The 17,509-nt window shown below is 38.5% G+C and overlaps 2 protein-coding genes across 2 annotated transcripts; both read left to right on the top strand.

The window, feature by feature from the left end:
- Positions 1 to 1,480: 1,480 nt before the first annotated feature.
- Positions 1,481 to 2,823, top strand: LOC109192732. The gene is made up of 2 exons (XM_019343436.1): positions 1,481 to 2,254; positions 2,671 to 2,823. Exons 1-2 carry the CDS (start codon positions 1,481 to 1,483, stop codon positions 2,821 to 2,823), a joined length of 927 nt encoding a protein of 308 aa, XP_019198981.1.
- Positions 2,820 to 6,915, top strand: LOC109192724. Its single transcript, XM_019343426.1, has 3 exons — positions 2,820 to 3,859; positions 4,031 to 4,167; positions 4,220 to 6,915. The coding sequence occupies exons 1-3, from the start codon at positions 2,820 to 2,822 to the stop codon at positions 6,913 to 6,915; spliced, it is 3,873 nt and encodes a 1,290-aa protein (XP_019198971.1).
- The last annotated feature ends 10,594 nt before the right edge of the window (positions 6,916 to 17,509 follow it).

Below are 17,509 nucleotides of genomic sequence, written 5' to 3'. Positions count from 1 at the left end.
CCAACAAGCCCAGAAAGAGGAGAAATTGGCTTAATTCTGACCGATGATATTACTAGTTATTCCGACAACTGCTTATGATATCACCCTCGGGTGACTTCACTGCAGGGATTTCTATTCACTCTTCTTTCAACGCAGCTCTTGTGAAATTCTTTCTGTACTTCCTTTTCTTTTTAGTTGGAAGGGTATAGTTTATTTAATTGAGTGAAACTCCGCCAGTAGTCTTTCTGAATGTGATAGTTTAGAACTGTGATTATTCGCTCGATCAACTCTTTGCCATCACGCTCTGGCTTTAGCATCTGCCGAGCACATCTAAGCGCAAACTAGAAAACAGTGCCTGGATTTCAATTTGATACCCGTATTCTCTGTTCCAGGTACAAGTCAAGTTCAATTTACAAATTTTAATTCAGTCTTAGAATTAGAATTCTTCAAATCCAAAAATTCACTACGAAAGAAGGCCGGAACCAAGGCAATATCAGATCTGGCCCGCCATTGATTGGGAGCACAAGATACATTATTATAACCCACTGAATACATTACCAAATCATAAAAGATTTTATTGATGCATAAAACAAAAAAATATGTTTTTAGAAACCATAAAAAGTAACATAAAATTAAAAAGTCAAATTTAAAAATTATTAAAATATGTTTTGAAAATATAATATAAGAATAGTTCGTTTGACCAACGAACCCCTCCCCTTAATTTCCCGTGGGTCGTGGACGGGTTTGGGGTTGACGAGTATACCACCCGCCATCTCTAAGTGGTGATCAATTCATGAACACGTGACCTTAACTAAGATACATTTTGATAACTCAAAGGGTACATTATTTTAGAGCACAAGATACATTATTCTAACCCATAGAGTACATTACCCAAAATCAAGACTGCAAGGATACATTTTTTTAACATATAGGGTACATTATTTTAGAGCACAAGGTACATTATTATAACCCACTGAATACATTACCAAATCAGAAAAGATTTTATTATTGCATAAAACCAAAAAATATGTTTTTAGAATGAGTGTTTTCGAAAAATTCTCTCTCTAACTAACGCGTGCTCTCTACGGTTTTAGGGTACGGGTCCGTTTTTGGTAAGTTTTCGCGGCTGTTGTTGGCCTTGGCCATGGAGGCCGAGGCGATGGCTCCGCCCTCTAACGGCGGAGATCTACCAAGAGCGGCTGAAGGGAGGGTACAGACAGTGAAGCGTTTCAAACCGACTAAGCGAACCTTTGCTGAGACAACCGCTAGTCATCCGATGCTTGAGGATGACATGCCGGTAAGTGACGAACAAGAAAGTTGGTTCGATGATGAGATCTACGTCGAATCCGACAAGGAAGAGGAGGAAAACGAAAGGCCGGATGGCATCCCAGTGGTGAAGTTCTCTAAGGAACTTAGACAAGAGTAGATCAAACCATGGAAGAATGCTTTGCTCATTAAATTCCTCGGTAAGCCGATAGCTTTCCACTTGTTCCAACAGCGCATGCTACGCATCTGGAATCCGGAAGGGAAAACTGAAATTATAGATGTGGGGTTTGGATGGTACATCGTGCGGTTCAACCTCCAGAAGGACTGCCTTCACGTGTTAGTTGATGGTCCTTGGAAGCTTTTTGATCAATATGTGGTGGCACAGAGATGGAGGCCTAACTTCGATCCTGCCAACGCGAAGGTGGAACGGATGGCCGTCTGGGTGCGCCTATCGGGGCTCCCGGTGGAGTTCTTCAGGGAAAAAGCTATACGGGAGGTCCTAAATAACGTTGGAACCCCCCTAAAAATCGACACTATGACAGTGGGGGTGGATCGCGGTAGATTCGCGAGAGCGGTGGTCGAGATCGATCTCACGAAATCACTTGTGGCTGTAGTGATGGTTCAAGATCGGCTCCAAAAAGTGGAGTTTGAAGGCATGCATGTTATCTGCTTTGGGTGCGGGGAGGTGGGGCATCGTTCGGCGGACTGTAACAAGCACCACAAGGGTGACAATGCCTCGTCTGAAACTGGTATTGATGGCCACGATAATATGCAAGAATCCATGAATATGGAACAGGCCAAACCGCCTCCTCCCATCGAGAAGCATGGGGCTTGGATGATGGTGAACTATAAGAACAAAAATAAGCCGAAACCACCTACTAAAGGCAAGCAAAAGCAACCGTTAGAAGGTAACTCTCAGAAGCAGTCGAAGGAGAGACTTCCACAGAGGCAGTCGAAGGAGAGAGTTCCACAGAGGCACTCGAAGGAAGGGAATATTCGCCATGGACATGTGAGCGCCAATGCTCGCAACTGAGACAACTTACAGAGAGGAAATCAGTTCGGTCCTCTCGCTCACCATGCTGACGAGGCTCCGGTTGCCTAGTCAGTGCGACCTCAGGTGACCACTCCTGGTAACGCGACGGTGGAGAGAGGTACAACCCCAGGTCGGAATGGCGTTACACCGGCACGTCAGAACATAACCCGGCGCTTTGACGGGAAGGGAAGCGGTGATCCGCCCGACACCTCGACAATTGCACGCGGGGTCCAAAATCAGTGCGATGGTCGCATGGGTAGAAGTCGTGGGTACATCTCCCGCGGCGGAGCCCAAGCACTAATCGTGGTGGTGGAAGGACAGGTTACCGCGGAGGTTTGAGTTCTTCTTTTTCTTTCCCTGCTGATTTCAATAGTTTCGATTGGAACCCCCAGTCTGGTACTGGGCATTTCCAGTTTGGCAGTACTAGTAATACTGGTTTTGGAGGGAACCTCTCCTCTCTCCCTTCCACCTTGAGTGGTAGAGATGGTTTTACGCCTGGGGAAGGCGGTGCTCCAACTTCCCCCTCGCTCTTAGGTTCTCAATGAAGGTCGTTTCCTGGAACTGCAGAGGTGTTGGGAATTTTCGAGTTAGGAAGCACGTTAAACAACTTCTTAACTCTTCTCGACCCGATGCCTTATGTCTCCTGGAAATTAGGACCAATAAGGTTGAGGCCATGATTAAGTTGGCCAACCAGCTTGGTTTTTCTAACCATTTTCTTGTCGAGCCTCTTGGTTTTGCAGGTGGGCTCCTTCTACTTTGGAATCATATGAAGTTGAATCTGGATGTTGTGAGTCATTCATCCCAAGCGATCCATACACGTGCTCGGCTGGGCCTACGGGATTGTTTTCTCACTTTTGCTTACGTCAAGCCAAATATTATGGCCAAATCCAGGTTTTGGGATGAGTGCCGAATTTTTAAAGATTCGGTTAACGCGTCCTGGGTTTTGGTTGGTGACCTTAATGATATAGCGGCTGTGGGGGAACAGTGGGGGAGTGACTCGGTCTCCACCATAAGCATGAATAGATTTTCTGATGCTATGAACAACTGCAGTCTCTTCGATGTGGGAGCGTCGGGGCCGAGGTTCACATGGTGCAGGCATGTGGGTGGTAGAGTGACCCAAATGCGCAAGCTTGATAGGGTCCTTTGGAATATGGAAGCCCAAATGCTCTTTCCCGAGGCAAAAGCGGTGGTGTTAGCCCGTCTACATTCCGATCACCATCCGGTCCTGTTCATTGATGAAGCGGGTAACCCCCCGGATAGGAGTTCGCGCCCGTTCAGATTTGAAGCTGCATGGCTGGGTAGAGAGGATTATAAAAAGATTTGGGAAGATTCAGCCCTTCTTGGTAGCGAGGGCTTTGCTAATTTTATCACTTTGGTGACTGCTAAGAGTAAAACCTGGAACACTGATGTCTTCGGTAACATTTTCCAAAGAAAAAGGCACATTGAGGGTCACATTCGGGGTACCCAGCAGGCCAACAACTATGCTTTTTCGGGAGCCCTTCAGTCTCTCGACAAGCGGCTACAGAAAGATCTCAACGAGGTGCTTGATCAAGAGGAGACGTTTTGGTTTCAAAAGTCCAGGTCGGATTGGGTTAAAGACGGGGATAGGAACACCAGTTTCTATCACAACTCGGCCGTAATTAAAAGAAATAGGAACCGTGTCAGACACCTAAAGATTAATGGAGCCTGGACGGCGGACCCCCAGATTATTGCTAACCACATTACTGATTTTTTTGTTTCTCTCTTTGACAGGGTCCCTGTGCAAGGAAGTTCAGAGTTGGCTCAGGTTGATAGCTCCCAAAGAATCTCTAACCTCCAGGCCCTGAGTCTGACACATAGTGCGTCTATGGAAGAAGTGAGAAAGGCGGTTTTCGGCATGAAAAGATTTGGTAGTCCGGGCCCGGATGGTATACCCCTACCAACATTATTGGGATGTTGTAGGTCCTGCCCTCACCACCATGGTCAATCAAGCTTTGGCGAGTAGCACCGTTCAGAATTCTCTCTTGACCGCCTATGTCACGCTCATTCCTAAAAAAGAGGCCCCCGAGTCGGCGGCTGATTTCAGACCCATCACTCTTCTTAATGTGGCTTTCAAGGTGATCTCTAAAGTCCTTGTCAACCGCTTAAGGCCAATTATGTGCAAGCTGATTGGGCCTCATCAAAACAGTTTCCTACCGGGTCGATCCACTCTTGATAATATTATTCTAACCCAAGAGATCGTTCATGTGATGAATAAAAAGAAAGGTCACAAAGGCTCTATGGCAGTTAAAGTTGACCTCCAAAAAGCCTACGATAGCGTTGACTGGGCCTTTCTTGAAGACACCTTGGTGGCCTTTGGCTTTCCCAGACAAATCATTGATCTCATCCTTTTCTCTCTTCGGGAAAGTAGAATCTCCATCCTTTGGAACGGGGGTAGCTTGGAACCCTTTAAGCCAGGTAGGGGCCTTCGTCAGGGGGATCCCTTAGCTCCTTATCTCTTCAATCTGGTCATGGAAAGACTGGCTTATGACATTCAGAATCAGGTTTCCTTGGGGCACTGGAGACCCATCTCGATTAGTAGAGGAGGGGTGGGCATCTCTCACCTCTTTTTTGCGGATGATCTTATGCTCTTTGGGGAGGCCTCGGATCGGCAGGCCAAAGTTATGATAGATTGTTTGAACAGACTGGGAAATATCTCTGGCCTTAAGGTAAATCATTCTAAATCTCAGATTTTTTGTTCTCCTAACACTGGTGCAGGTTCCAAACAAAACGTTGGATCCACTATGGGCATTCCTGTGGCGCATCACTTAGGCTCCTACCTAGGAATACCTTTACTTCAAAAGCGGGTTTCTAAAGACATGTTTGGGTCTGTCCTCAACAAGATGAGACAGAAATTGGCAAATTGGAAAGCTAATTCTTTGAGTATGGCGGGTAGGAGAGTTCTTGTTCAGTCCTCCCTAGCCACCATCCCGACTTACTCCATGCAATCCATGGCCCTCCCTTCTAGCACCTGCAAAGACATTGATAAAATTTGTAGAAATTTTCTCTGGGGTCATTCTGAGAGCTCTAGGAAAATCCACACAGTTAATTGGGGTGATATTTGCAAATCCAAAGGCCTAGGAGGGCTCGGGCTCAGAACAGCTAAGGAGTTCAATCTTGCTTTCCTAGCCAAGCTTGCTTGGCAAATGGTAACATGCCCTAATAAACTTTGGGTCAAAGCTCTTCACGAGAAGTACGTTAAAGATGCTAATTTCCTGACCCTTCCCGTCAAAGCCACTGCTTCTCCGGGGTGGAAAGGCATCCTCAAAGGCAGGTATATTCTTGCTAATGGCATGAAATGGAAGGTAGGAACAGGCGACTCGATCAATTTCTGGGAGGACTGGTGGGTGGGTGACGCCCCTATCAACAACGGGACAGACATTGTGATTCCGGATGACATGAAAGATATGAGAGTCAACACCTTAATCTCGGGGGACAAAGCTTGGGACCTATCCACTGTCAGAGAGCTGCTTCCAAACCATGTGATGGAGAACATTCGTGCTACGCCAATTGCCGTTGTTGAACAACAGCAAGATACTCTCATGTGGCCTTACTCTGGCACGGGCCTCTTTACTATCAAATCGGGCTATAACTTCATTACAGGCTATGATGATGATGAAGGCGATTTTGGCTGGTTGTGGCGCATCAAATGTGCGGAAAAAATAAAAATTTTTCTGTGGAAAGTGTTACGGAACGGTCTCCTAACGAACTCCGAGAGAACGAGACGTGGCTTAACGGACGATGATCGCTGCCCGAGATGTGATGAACCAGATGAAACTCTCGACCACATCTTTAGAAGATGCGACTTCGCGAATGCCTGCTGGAGTACATGCAAGAAGGCGCCCAGTTTCAACGGAGCAGCAGCCACCCCCTTGCATCGATGGATTAAGGAAAACTGTACTATGACAGGAAATGGCGCGAGAAAGGGAAGTTGGAATACAGACTTTGTTTATATTCTTTGGAACATGCGGAAAGCAAGAAATGATCTTGTGTTTAACCATAATTTTGTGCAAGCAAATGTAGCGGTACACCGTGCAGTTCTGGAAGCCGGTGAAGCAGAAAGAGTACTCGTCTCTCATAGGGGCATCATGCTGGGAAGACAGCTTTGGATCGGTTGGTCACCACCCATGCAAGGTTGGACAAAGCTTAATACGGATGGCGCCAGGAAGGCGAACACGGGAATGGCTAGTGCGGGAGGTGTCATCCGAGACCACACGGGGGCTTGGTTGGTGGGGTTCTCGACCAAAGTTGGCACCACCTCAAGCTTCATGGCGGAATTATGGGGTCTTCGGGAAGGACTCCTCATAGCGAACAATAGAGGGCTGGTTCGTCTGGTTGCTGAAGTAGACTCTATTTCAGTGGTGAACGCCATTAAGGGTGATAGCACATCTCGACCTGAAGCTAATACCCTCATCTCAGATTGCAAATCTCTCATGACGCGGCTCGGTTCGTGTGATCTTAGGCATACCCTTCGCGAAGGAAATAGTTGTGCAGATTTCATGGCGAATCTTGGGCAGAACTCTAGCTGGGGGACCACGGTCTTCTTACACCCTCCGGATGAAATCAATAATCTCCTTCGGATGGATGCCAATGGCGTTTCAACTAGAAGAATTTACTAATCTCCTTCTGGGACCTTTGGGTCCCTCTTTTTCACCAAAAAAAAAATATATATGTTTTTAGAAACTATAAAAAGTAACATAAAATTAAAAAGTCAAATTTAAAAATTATTAAAATATGTTTTGGGCCCCCATAAGTATAGGTAGACTAGCTTTAAAAGAATAAGGAATTGAATTGGGCTTCATCATATATTCTAATCTCATGGCATTTTTGTTCCAGTTAAGGGCCTAACAATATTGGCTCTTATTAGAATATATATATATATATATATATATATATATATATATATATATATATATATATATATATATATATATATATATATATATATATATATATATATATATATATATAATCGCACTCAGGTGCAAATGCTTCGCCCAGGCGCGAAATAGGAATGAATTCTGTTCGTCCACGTGTCCAGATCTAATGGATGAGAAACACTGATTTTTTAAAAAAAACGCGGTGGCATTTTCGTAAATAATTGAACATCGAAGTGCAAGTAAAATGTATTACAAGTGCATGTAAAAAGTATTATAGGTGCAAGTAAAAATTTACACTGAGCATCAATACTTAGTTGCACCTATAGTTCTAAGTAGTTGCACCTATAGTTCTAAGTAGTTGCACACATAGTTATAAGTAGTTGCACCTAGGTGTATGAATGTTTGCGAGTGGTTTTCAGGGGTATTACTACCCGCTGAACTCAGATCAATGAATGTTAACAAGGCAAAATTACATGCACTTATAGGTGAAAGTAGGTGCACCTATAGTTATAAGTAGTTACACCTATAGTTATAAATAGTTATACCCAGGTGCATGAATGTTTGCGGAAAGTGAATGCTAACAAGGCAAAATTACATGCACTTATAGGTGAAAGTAGGTGCACTTGTAAGTGATTTTACTTGCACTTCGATGTTCAATTATTTACGAAAATGCCACCGCATTTTTTTTAAAGTTATTAGATCTGGACACGTGTCGCGCGCTGATTCGTTCGCATTTCCCTCCTGAGCGCATCCCTATATATATATATATATATATATATTCTAATAAGAGCCAATATTGTAAGGCCCTTAACTGGAACAAAAAAATTTCGGTAATTGTTTCTTAAAATGAATGGTTCATATTATTTTGATTTTAGCATTTCTTATTGATTTGCCTTATTTACCCTCTATTATATTATTTTATTTGCTTAAATGACCTAAATTCCGTTAGTATCAACTTTCGTAACGTAATATTCCGTTAACTATTTATTAATTTCTATAAGAAATGTTTTAGGTTCAAACCCCATCCCAATTAGAGTTGGCATAATTGTTAAACATATACTACGAATTTGTTAAAATTTATTAAAAAAAAATATAATATAAAATTTAACATAAACTTTTGTCTAATAATTAGTCCTACTAAATACATAATATTCAAAGTTAAGCATCAAAGATTATAAATCAAGAACTTTAAAAATCATTTCATTTTTATGCATTTAAAAAAAAAATTATGTTAAGCTTTTTTTTTTCGTTTAATTAATCTTCTTTTGATTATTTAGATCAGAACAAAACTTAATATTTCAATTATACTTTTGCATTATTGGTATGATTTCGGTCGTTATGGTATTAATATTTTTGTATGCATTTTTATAATGGTATAATTGTACATTACTTTACAAATATTATACTATTATTTTTTTTACCGGACAAAATTGTTCTTTCATTATTGTCAGACCTGTGCGACCTAACTACAAAGTTGTTGATCATAAATAAAATTACACCCGGACTCTAAAACGGTAGGACCATTTTCTAAAGAATTGACAATGTTGACATCCCACTGGCTCCAATTGAAAATGTTTAATTTACCCATCAAAATTTATCAATGCATGAAACTTCTAAAGAAATTTGTAAGTTAATTTTTACTATATCATTATAGCAATATCTATTGTAACTATATATTTTGAATTATTTATTATCATCCTCTATTGATAGGAATTGTAACATTTGTCATTGACATACTCTCAAAACAATTTGTCTCAACAATGAATGTAAATAATAATAAAAAAATCAATAAAGTTTGGTTTGCGGAATGAATTTGGAGAGAATAGAAATGCTATTCCACAGGGAATGGAATAGGTAAGGAATAGAATAGAAATTGTATTCTGTTGTTTGGTTGGCTGAAGAAATAGACTTTAGTAATTGTATTCCAGTGTTTGGTTGGTTAAAGGAATAGAAATGGAATAGGTTTTAAAGACATAAATACCCTTATACAAAATAATAATAATAATAATAATAATAATAATAATGATATACTGAATGTTATATATATATATATATATATATATATATATATATATATATATATATATATATATATATATATATATATATATATATATATATATATATATATATATATATATATATTTATTTATTTATTTATTTATTTATATTTATATGTATATACATGTATATGCATGTGTGTGTGAGATAATAATAATAATAATAATAATAATAATAATAATAATAATAATAATAATAATAATTATTATTATTATTATTATTATTATTATTATTATTATTATTATTATTATTATTATTATTATTATTATTATTATTATTATTATTATTATTATTATTATTACTATATATACAAATACATATTATATTTATATTTATTTTCCCACTTATCCCATTTCGGCTGGAGAAGTAAGGAATGGAGCCTTGAGGCTCCTATAAAAGGAGCCTCGAGGCTCCATAATTTCAATTGCAATGCTCATCCGCTAGGCAAGCTTGCAATGCCCATTCGCTAGCATGCAGATGGGCAGACTACTTAATTTAGGAGCCAAGGCTTATAATTAAGGAGTCTTATACAGTTAATTTATATATATATATATATATATATATATATATATATATATATATATATATATATATATATATATATATATATATATAATAAACTGTCAAGGGTGTTTTGAGAAAATACTTTTCTTTTTCCAAAATGCAAATTGCAAACGCTGCAAAGTGTGTGTGTGTGTGATGGATAAAAATTATAATTAATTAAATATATACATTTATATAATACATTATATTTATTAAATAAATATAAATATTATATAATGTGTAAAGGGTATTTTTGGTATTAGTGATATAAAAGCTATTCCCAAGGGCATGGGAATAGCTAATATCAAGGCCCCCCCTAGGAATGGCTATTCCCCGGCATGGAATAGGTCTATTCCAAGGAATGTTATTCCATTCCTGACCTATTCCATTAACCAAACATGACATTATTAAATTAAATAAATTAGTAGCTGCAACAAAAAATAATACATATGCATTTAATTAATTTAGAATTAGATGTCTATAATGGCTTTATTTTTAAAAATTATTCATTATAAAAAATTTAAAAAGAGATATAATTTCATTAGTTATATTATCTTTATTTTCTACAATTCAAAGATTCATTACCTTCAAATTTATTAATTTATTATATTCACTACATTGTCCATTGTCTTCTTTTCACATTTTCTTGTAATTAAATATCAAAGTTATAATACAAAATATGCTATATATATTTATTTACCAAGTATTTTATACAAATGTAATAAATATTAATATTTTGTTCAATACTTTCACATGATAATCTACGACACACATCTCACAACGCATGAAACATGTAGGGGAAAAACTACTACTACAAAATATCAATAGGTGATTGTAAGATAAAGGGTTAATAGTACAACTAAGATCCCATCATATACTCAACAAAGGCAAATCTAAAGCTTCCTACACCATAATCTCATTGCACGATGAATCCATCTATCTATGCTACCACCAGTAACCCAATTGCACATGACACACTAGCTACTAATAAAAAAAAAAAAAGAGGACATGTACTAAAGATGAAGACAATGACAATGCTACCCAAAAGAGAATTAAGAAGAATTAGAGAAATTTAAACCAAAAATAGTATTTATTTAGACTATCATTTTTAGACCAAGTATTTAGACTAGCGTTATTACAAAGTTGCAAACATTTATTTTAGTGACAATATAATCAATCTCTCATATATTATCTTGTATTTATATACTTTAAATTACCGATTTAAATAAAAAAATTCAATATATATTTAACTATGCATGAACATCTCCGATATAATATTGCATTGAGATATTTTAAAATACTTATTTAAAAATAATTATTGGGCATTATTCCATTCACGCAAAGCGCGTAATAAAACTAGTATATATATATATATATATATATATATATATATATATATATATATATACACCAAAGCCCACAGAAGAATATTTTATAAGGGTTCAATTGTATGAATTTACTCAGGACTTAAGGAATTTGGGCCAAGGTTAATTTCCTACAATTGTTGTTGCATGGACCATGGTCTAGCCTAGTTGGCTAGACCATGGTCCAAAACTACACCGTTTCATCTTAAAAATAAAATAAAATTCGGAAGTCTAGTTTTAATGGCGTTAGCATCGGTTGTTGTTTCCTTCCTTCCCTATCCATTGTTTCCTTTTCTCATCCTTCTTCGCTGGTCATTGTTTCGTTTTCTCCTCCGCAAAAACAAAGTTCACCGCAATTCACTGCAACTTCTTCGTTCGCCCGCAATTCACCACAATTTTCTCTTTCCTAGAATTGCTTCTTCTCCGTCATTATGGATAATATCAATGATTCAAACAACACAATTGATGCGATTGAATTAGATGATGATATTACAGGTATTTATATTGTTTATATGCAATTTAGTTTCGTTTTTACTTTGAATTTTGATTAATATTGCATATTTTTTATATTGTAGAAGATGTGAATGCTTTGATTCATGTTGATCTTATTTCTCCCATTGATGTTGAATTTGTAACACCCCGTGTTACGGCCTTTAATCCCGAATTAATTATTTAATTAATTTCATTAATAATAATTAAAAAGGATTTAATTTGATTAGAAATCCGTTTAATTAATTAATGTGGTCCACCACGGATCGTGGACCCTTGCCTAAACTTGAGTCATAAGCCTATTAGAAATAAAGAAAGTATACCTTTACTATTCAGATTATGGTTAGGATTCTCTTTAATTAATTAATATGGTCCACCATGGACCATGGACCCTTATCCCTAAAACAAGTCCTTAGTCCTATAAGGAATAGAATTAGTAAACCCATACCATTCAGATCCTAATTAGGACTCCTAAATATATATATATATAAGGACATAGGAGGCACCTAGAAGTCACACCACAATAGATATCACCACACAAGAATTCCCAAGGGACTCCCCACCACCAAGCCTAGGGAGATCAAAATGGATGGAAATCTTAAGGAAGAACCTTAATAACCAAGGAATGATTAATTAAGGCTAAGAGGTAACCCATGTCTCAACAAACCTATTTTCCTTGCTATTATTATCTTCTTTGGCTTCCTCTCTACACTTGTGTCTTGATGTATCGTTTATGATATTGATGATATGATCTTGATGATTGTGAGATGATTTTATGTGTGATCTTGATGATCTTGATGATGATAAGAGGTTCTTGATGATTATGTGATATTCTTGATGAATCTTGACGTTTCTTGATGTTAAAAGACGAACTATGATTTTGATGATTTAAATGTGATTAGAGCCCTAGGTCAAATTGGGGATTTCATATTGTGTTATTCTTGATATAATTGGGTGGGATTTCGCATGTTCGAGTGTTGATTATGTTTAGAAGTCATGATAGGATATGTGCTACATGATTCTTGCTTTTGATCCTTTAATTGTCTACGTGGTGTCATCAATTGCGTTTAAAAGTGTCTAAGCATGGTTTCGGGTTCCACAACGGATCCCGGGACGTTTATTTTGATAAAGAGTCAGTGGGGGATAGGTGGGGGTAGGGGGCCTTAATCCGTTAGGAATAGGGAAAGTGGGCCTTTACTATTCAGATTCTAGTTAGGACTCTTGAATCTATATATAGGGGATTAGAAAGCATTTAGAAACCCTGCCACGATTAATTCTACCACTCAAGACATTCCCCGAGGAAACCTAGCAAAGGAATTCCCCACCACCGAGACTAGGGAGATCAATTGGAGGAGAATCTTAGAGAAGAACCTTAGTAGCCAAGGAAGTTGATTAGGGCTAAGAGGTAACTCATGTCTTACCAAATCTATTTTCCTTGCTATTGTTTATTGATTGGCTCCGTTGGTTGATTGAATGTGTGATTTTGTATGTGTATCTTGTTAGAGCTTGTTTTTACGTTTATATGGTGAATCATTGCAATTCTTGATATTCTTGATGGCCCTGTGTGGTTATTGATATGATCTTGTATTTAATTATGTCTAGAGCTTGTCCCTAGAGTTTATATCATGAATCTCATGTTGTGATGTTCTTGGTGTTATTGAGTGGGTTTATGCATGCTCGGGTGTTGATTCTAGTCTAGGACTTGTCTTTAGGGCTTTGCATATAGATTTCTTGATGTTCTTGAGGTTCTGGATGCTCCTGAACCATTATGTGATTGATGTCGAGTCTTGGAATGTTTAGGAATCGTGTTAGAACGTAATTGGCGTGATTCTTGGTTTAATCCTTGTTAATTGAATCTGTGATATTGTTGTTACTTGTGGGAATGTGTTCGGACATAGTTTTAGATTCCACAAACGAACACCTGAACACCGATTTTACCTTCGTACCAATGGGGGTAGGTGGGGGGAACGAGTCCCCACCACCTACCCGCGGTGAACTGCCCGTGATTCCAGCGGGCAGACGACTGCCCGCTGGAATATTAACGCCCACCGGCGGGTGGTCCTCCACCCGCCGCCCACCCGCTGGAATGTGGTGGTGCGGCGGGTTGTTCTTCCCCGTTTGTCGTTTCTCCGTGTCCGCTGTGCCCGGTTGTACCCCGTTTGATGTTTATGAGTCTCGTATGATGTTTTGAGTACCGTTCTAGGGATTTATGTGTAGTGTGTATCGTCTGTTACTGTACCTTGATTGTTATTGTTGATTATATGTTGATTGATTGAATGTGATGGGTGTTGTGATCATTGCGCAATGATGGTTGAGATTGATGACGATGAGATTGTGATTGGTGGAAATGAATGTTAGCGGATAGCACAACGAGTGCTCAGTTATCGTGCTAAAGGCACGGACCACCCCTTAGACTTGCTGGTTAAAGGTAGGCGCCGTGGTGCCATGTCAGAGATATATGCGTTGACCCCTTGGTAGTGGTGCTAGAGGCACGGACCATGCAAATGGTACTTCGGTGCTACCATGTTGGTGGACTTGTTGGTGGTTACGGAGGGGGGCATGTAGTTGCTCCGGAGGGATAAGGGAGGTGATATAAGGGTGGCCTAGAGGTACAAGTTGGAACTGATATAAGGAAGGAGAGGAGTAAAGGTTGGAACTTGGTATAAGGTTGGAAGATGAATGTGTACCTTGATGTTTACTTGCTATTCGATTGTCGTTGGATCCCTTTGTTTGCCTTTAATTGCTATTTATGGGCTTACTTGTCTATTACGTCTTGTCTTCTGTTCTTAGGATGCATGTTAGTCTTTATGATCGTTCCATAGTGTCAAGTCTGTTGTTGTGCCTTGAGTCTTGATCTTGGTCTAAAACTAGAGTTACTTAGGTTATATATGTATTCCGATTTCAAAATGATTTTCTTATATCTACCTATATTGTACTCAATGTGTGGGAGTGGGTTACTCAGCATTATTCGCTAACGGTTGCTATACCATATGTTTTACAGGTGCTGATCATTAGCTTTGGAGCACGCTAGTCGAACTCATGGGCTTAGCTTAGTTAGTCCTAGCTTTAATAGTTAGCCTGTGTGCCGTGAATTGTATTTGACTATTGGCTTATGGATTACACATGTTTGGATAGTTTTAGCCTGTGCATCTAGGTTCTCAAACCTAGGTGTGGCATAACATCCCAACTCTTATGGATAGTTTATGCTCTGTTCGGATGATTATTGTTGGTTTGCCTTTATTATGTAAGCTTTAAATGTTTTAAAAATTATGGGTGTTACAATTAAGATTTCACCACTTCAGTCATCGACTTCCATACTTGCTCAATTGCATCTCCAACTATACAACTGTTAACCAAAATGGACCTAATCATGACTATTTTGGTTTAGACAAAGGTTTATTATAGGTAAAAATTACATAGTTAGGGATGAAATTGAGTAAGTTTGGAGGTCGAGGACCAAAGTGGTGAAATCCTAATAGCAGTGTTGCAAAAATCACGCATATGCGCTAGACGGCGCCCAACCGCGTCGAGGAGTGCCGGAATCGACCTCTTCCGCGGCCAGCCGCCTAGGCGGCGCCTTGACCGCCTAGCTAGCCGAATCGTCTCAACCCGATTTTTTTTTAAGAGTTATTCGCCAAAATAACGTCGCCATAAACATTTTCCTATCCTATCACCAGTGAAAACTTAACGTGAAAGACCATAGGGAAAAAATATCATGTAAACCTGTAGCAAGAAGTGGTGAAGAAGAAAGAGCTCAAAACTTCATCAAAATCCATAAAATCAGGTTAATATTTTAAAGCTTTCTATGAACGTATTGGTTGAATCATTCAATGCCTATTAGTCTTACATTTTTCTCCTTCCGGTATCTTTTCCCATAAGGCTCCATTTTAGACAATAGTAAATTGGTCTCATCACATTGTTATAATCTTTTACCGTATTTGTTCTTCTTTGTCACCATATTCCACCCCACATTATTCTCGCTCAGAAATCATTCAATTCATCAGCAGTTGATCCCACATTGTTTCACATCAGGCCCCTTGGTTTTAAGCACAAATAGATCGATCCTAACCCACAACAACGAGAAGATGGAAACTAGGAGAACAAACCAGATGACAACAATGGTGGGAGTTGTTCTGTCGTCGCATAAGCCCCTTTAGGAATGGGTATAAATGCACGATGGCCCAGAAAGCAAAGAATAGTTTTCCAAACAGTAGGCCCCAAGACTGGTAGCCATTGTTGATGGCGTCAGAGATTCTGGCCACAACTCTGAACAGGTTGATGATCAGAATTGTTGTGGGTGGGATTAGCAGTGTTTTCTGTTGAAAAAATAGCTTGAAAATGACATAATAAGTGGCTACTTTGTGGTACAAATATTAGTAGGGTCTACTTCTGATTTGGATCGGGTCAAAGCGGATTTGGGTTCTTCGTACTAAGACGGAGAGATTGATATATTGTACGCTTAAAACGGATAATTAGTGAATGAGAAATTGAATCTCAAATTAAACTCATTTGAGTTGAAAAATGAAGGTGGAAAGGTTTTAAAGTAGCATTTGTCTCACATTGGTTTGCGAAATCGGTTTGCACCACTATATATACAAGAGCCATTTTAAGGCATATTGAATGGTTTAGTATAGAGGTTCTCTCTCTTTCTTGTGGGTGTTTTTCCCAACATAGGGCCACTGTTTGAATAGTACTCGGTTGTGGTAGTGGGATGCTACCATTTGGCCTCTCGTCGTTACTGGTCGAGGTTGATTTTACATTTTAGACACTGAAAAATCTCAGCTTCTCTCTCAAAATTCTGCTCCTATTTCTCTTAACCTACTGTGTTCAAACATAGAACCGAACCGTAGTACGTTTTATCATGAGAAACCTAGGCTACAACGCTCCTAGCACTTTTGGAGGTAGCAAATAAAGTTTTAAGGAAAGAGTGCTTCGCTTGACTCGTACTAACCACCTATCTTTTTATCCCTTTCGTTCTTGTGCTTGTTATTTTCCAGAAATAATCTCTTTTGTAGGATTATTTCTTAACATTTTCCATTTGAAGGCGTATAGTTTCCAAATTCCTCGTCGCCTACCCTGTTGGAAGTGATAGTGAAATTCGCAGCAACTTCAGCAACCCTTGCATTATGGCGAAGAGGTGCCCGAACACCCCTCCGATCACCTAGAATTGCTTGTTCCTCCACCATTCCTCTATGCTCACTCCACTCCGCCGCAACTCGAGAATACCCACCAAGAAGATGGATTTGAATTCTCAACAATTTTATTCCTCCCTTCGAACCAAACGCCCTGTTAAGAATTTTGGTAAATTTGGGATGAAATACAGCGATATGATAGAGTGGAACAAAAAAAAAACTAAAAAATAAAAAAATAAACGATTAAAAAAATGCGATGACACCTATTTACCATGTCTAAAGCATTACCGTAAAAAATACCAAAAAAATCAAAGTGCCTACAATTTAATAGCATGAGTAATTAATCATGAAATTGTCACAAAAAACCCAGAGAATTTTACTAAAATTAACTTTTTTTAATAATTTAAATTAATTATTTCTTAATTCTTTTTCAGGAACCAAATTCAGCATAAAAATACATTAGAATAATTAAAAGTGCATATTTAGAATTGCATTGGGAACATAGAAGATTTTAAATATTTAAAAAAAAAAATGTAAACATCGATATCTACATGGTCAATCAATGATTTGATCACATACCAAAAATATCAGCGAATGAATTACCAAATACATTTAAATGAAAGAGGATTTGAAAACAAAAACAAAACAAAAAAAAAAAAAAAAGCATAACAAAACAACAACAAAAAGAAGCAAGGTGAAAGGGAGAGGTTGGCGGCTGGCTGTTCGGAAAACACAATGCAAGAA

Source organism: Ipomoea nil, unplaced genomic scaffold (genome assembly GCF_001879475.1).
Source record: "Ipomoea nil cultivar Tokyo-kokei standard unplaced genomic scaffold, Asagao_1.1 scaffold0216, whole genome shotgun sequence".
NCBI classification, from domain to species: Eukaryota; Viridiplantae; Streptophyta; class Magnoliopsida; order Solanales; family Convolvulaceae; genus Ipomoea; species Ipomoea nil.
Note: the sequence above shows the minus strand (reverse complement) of the source record. Positions and strands in the feature narration are given on the sequence as shown.

Excerpts from the sequence above, each read along its gene's own strand:
- LOC109192724 (XM_019343426.1), top strand. The coding sequence starts at position 2,820 with ATGAAGGTCGTTTCCTGGAACTGCAGAGGTGTTGGGAATTTTCGAGTT. Across the intron at positions 3,860-4,030 it reads TTTTGGTTTCAAAAGTCCAG|GGTCCCTGTGCAAGGAAGTT; the intron begins GTCGGATTGGGT and ends TCTCTTTGACAG. Across the intron at positions 4,168-4,219 it reads TTTCGGCATGAAAAGATTTG|GTCCTGCCCTCACCACCATG; the intron begins GTAGTCCGGGCC and ends GGGATGTTGTAG.
- LOC109192732 (XM_019343436.1), top strand. The coding sequence starts at position 1,481 with ATGCTACGCATCTGGAATCCGGAAGGGAAAACTGAAATTATAGATGTG. Across the intron at positions 2,255-2,670 it reads GGAATATTCGCCATGGACAT|TCTGGTACTGGGCATTTCCA; the intron begins GTGAGCGCCAAT and ends TGGAACCCCCAG.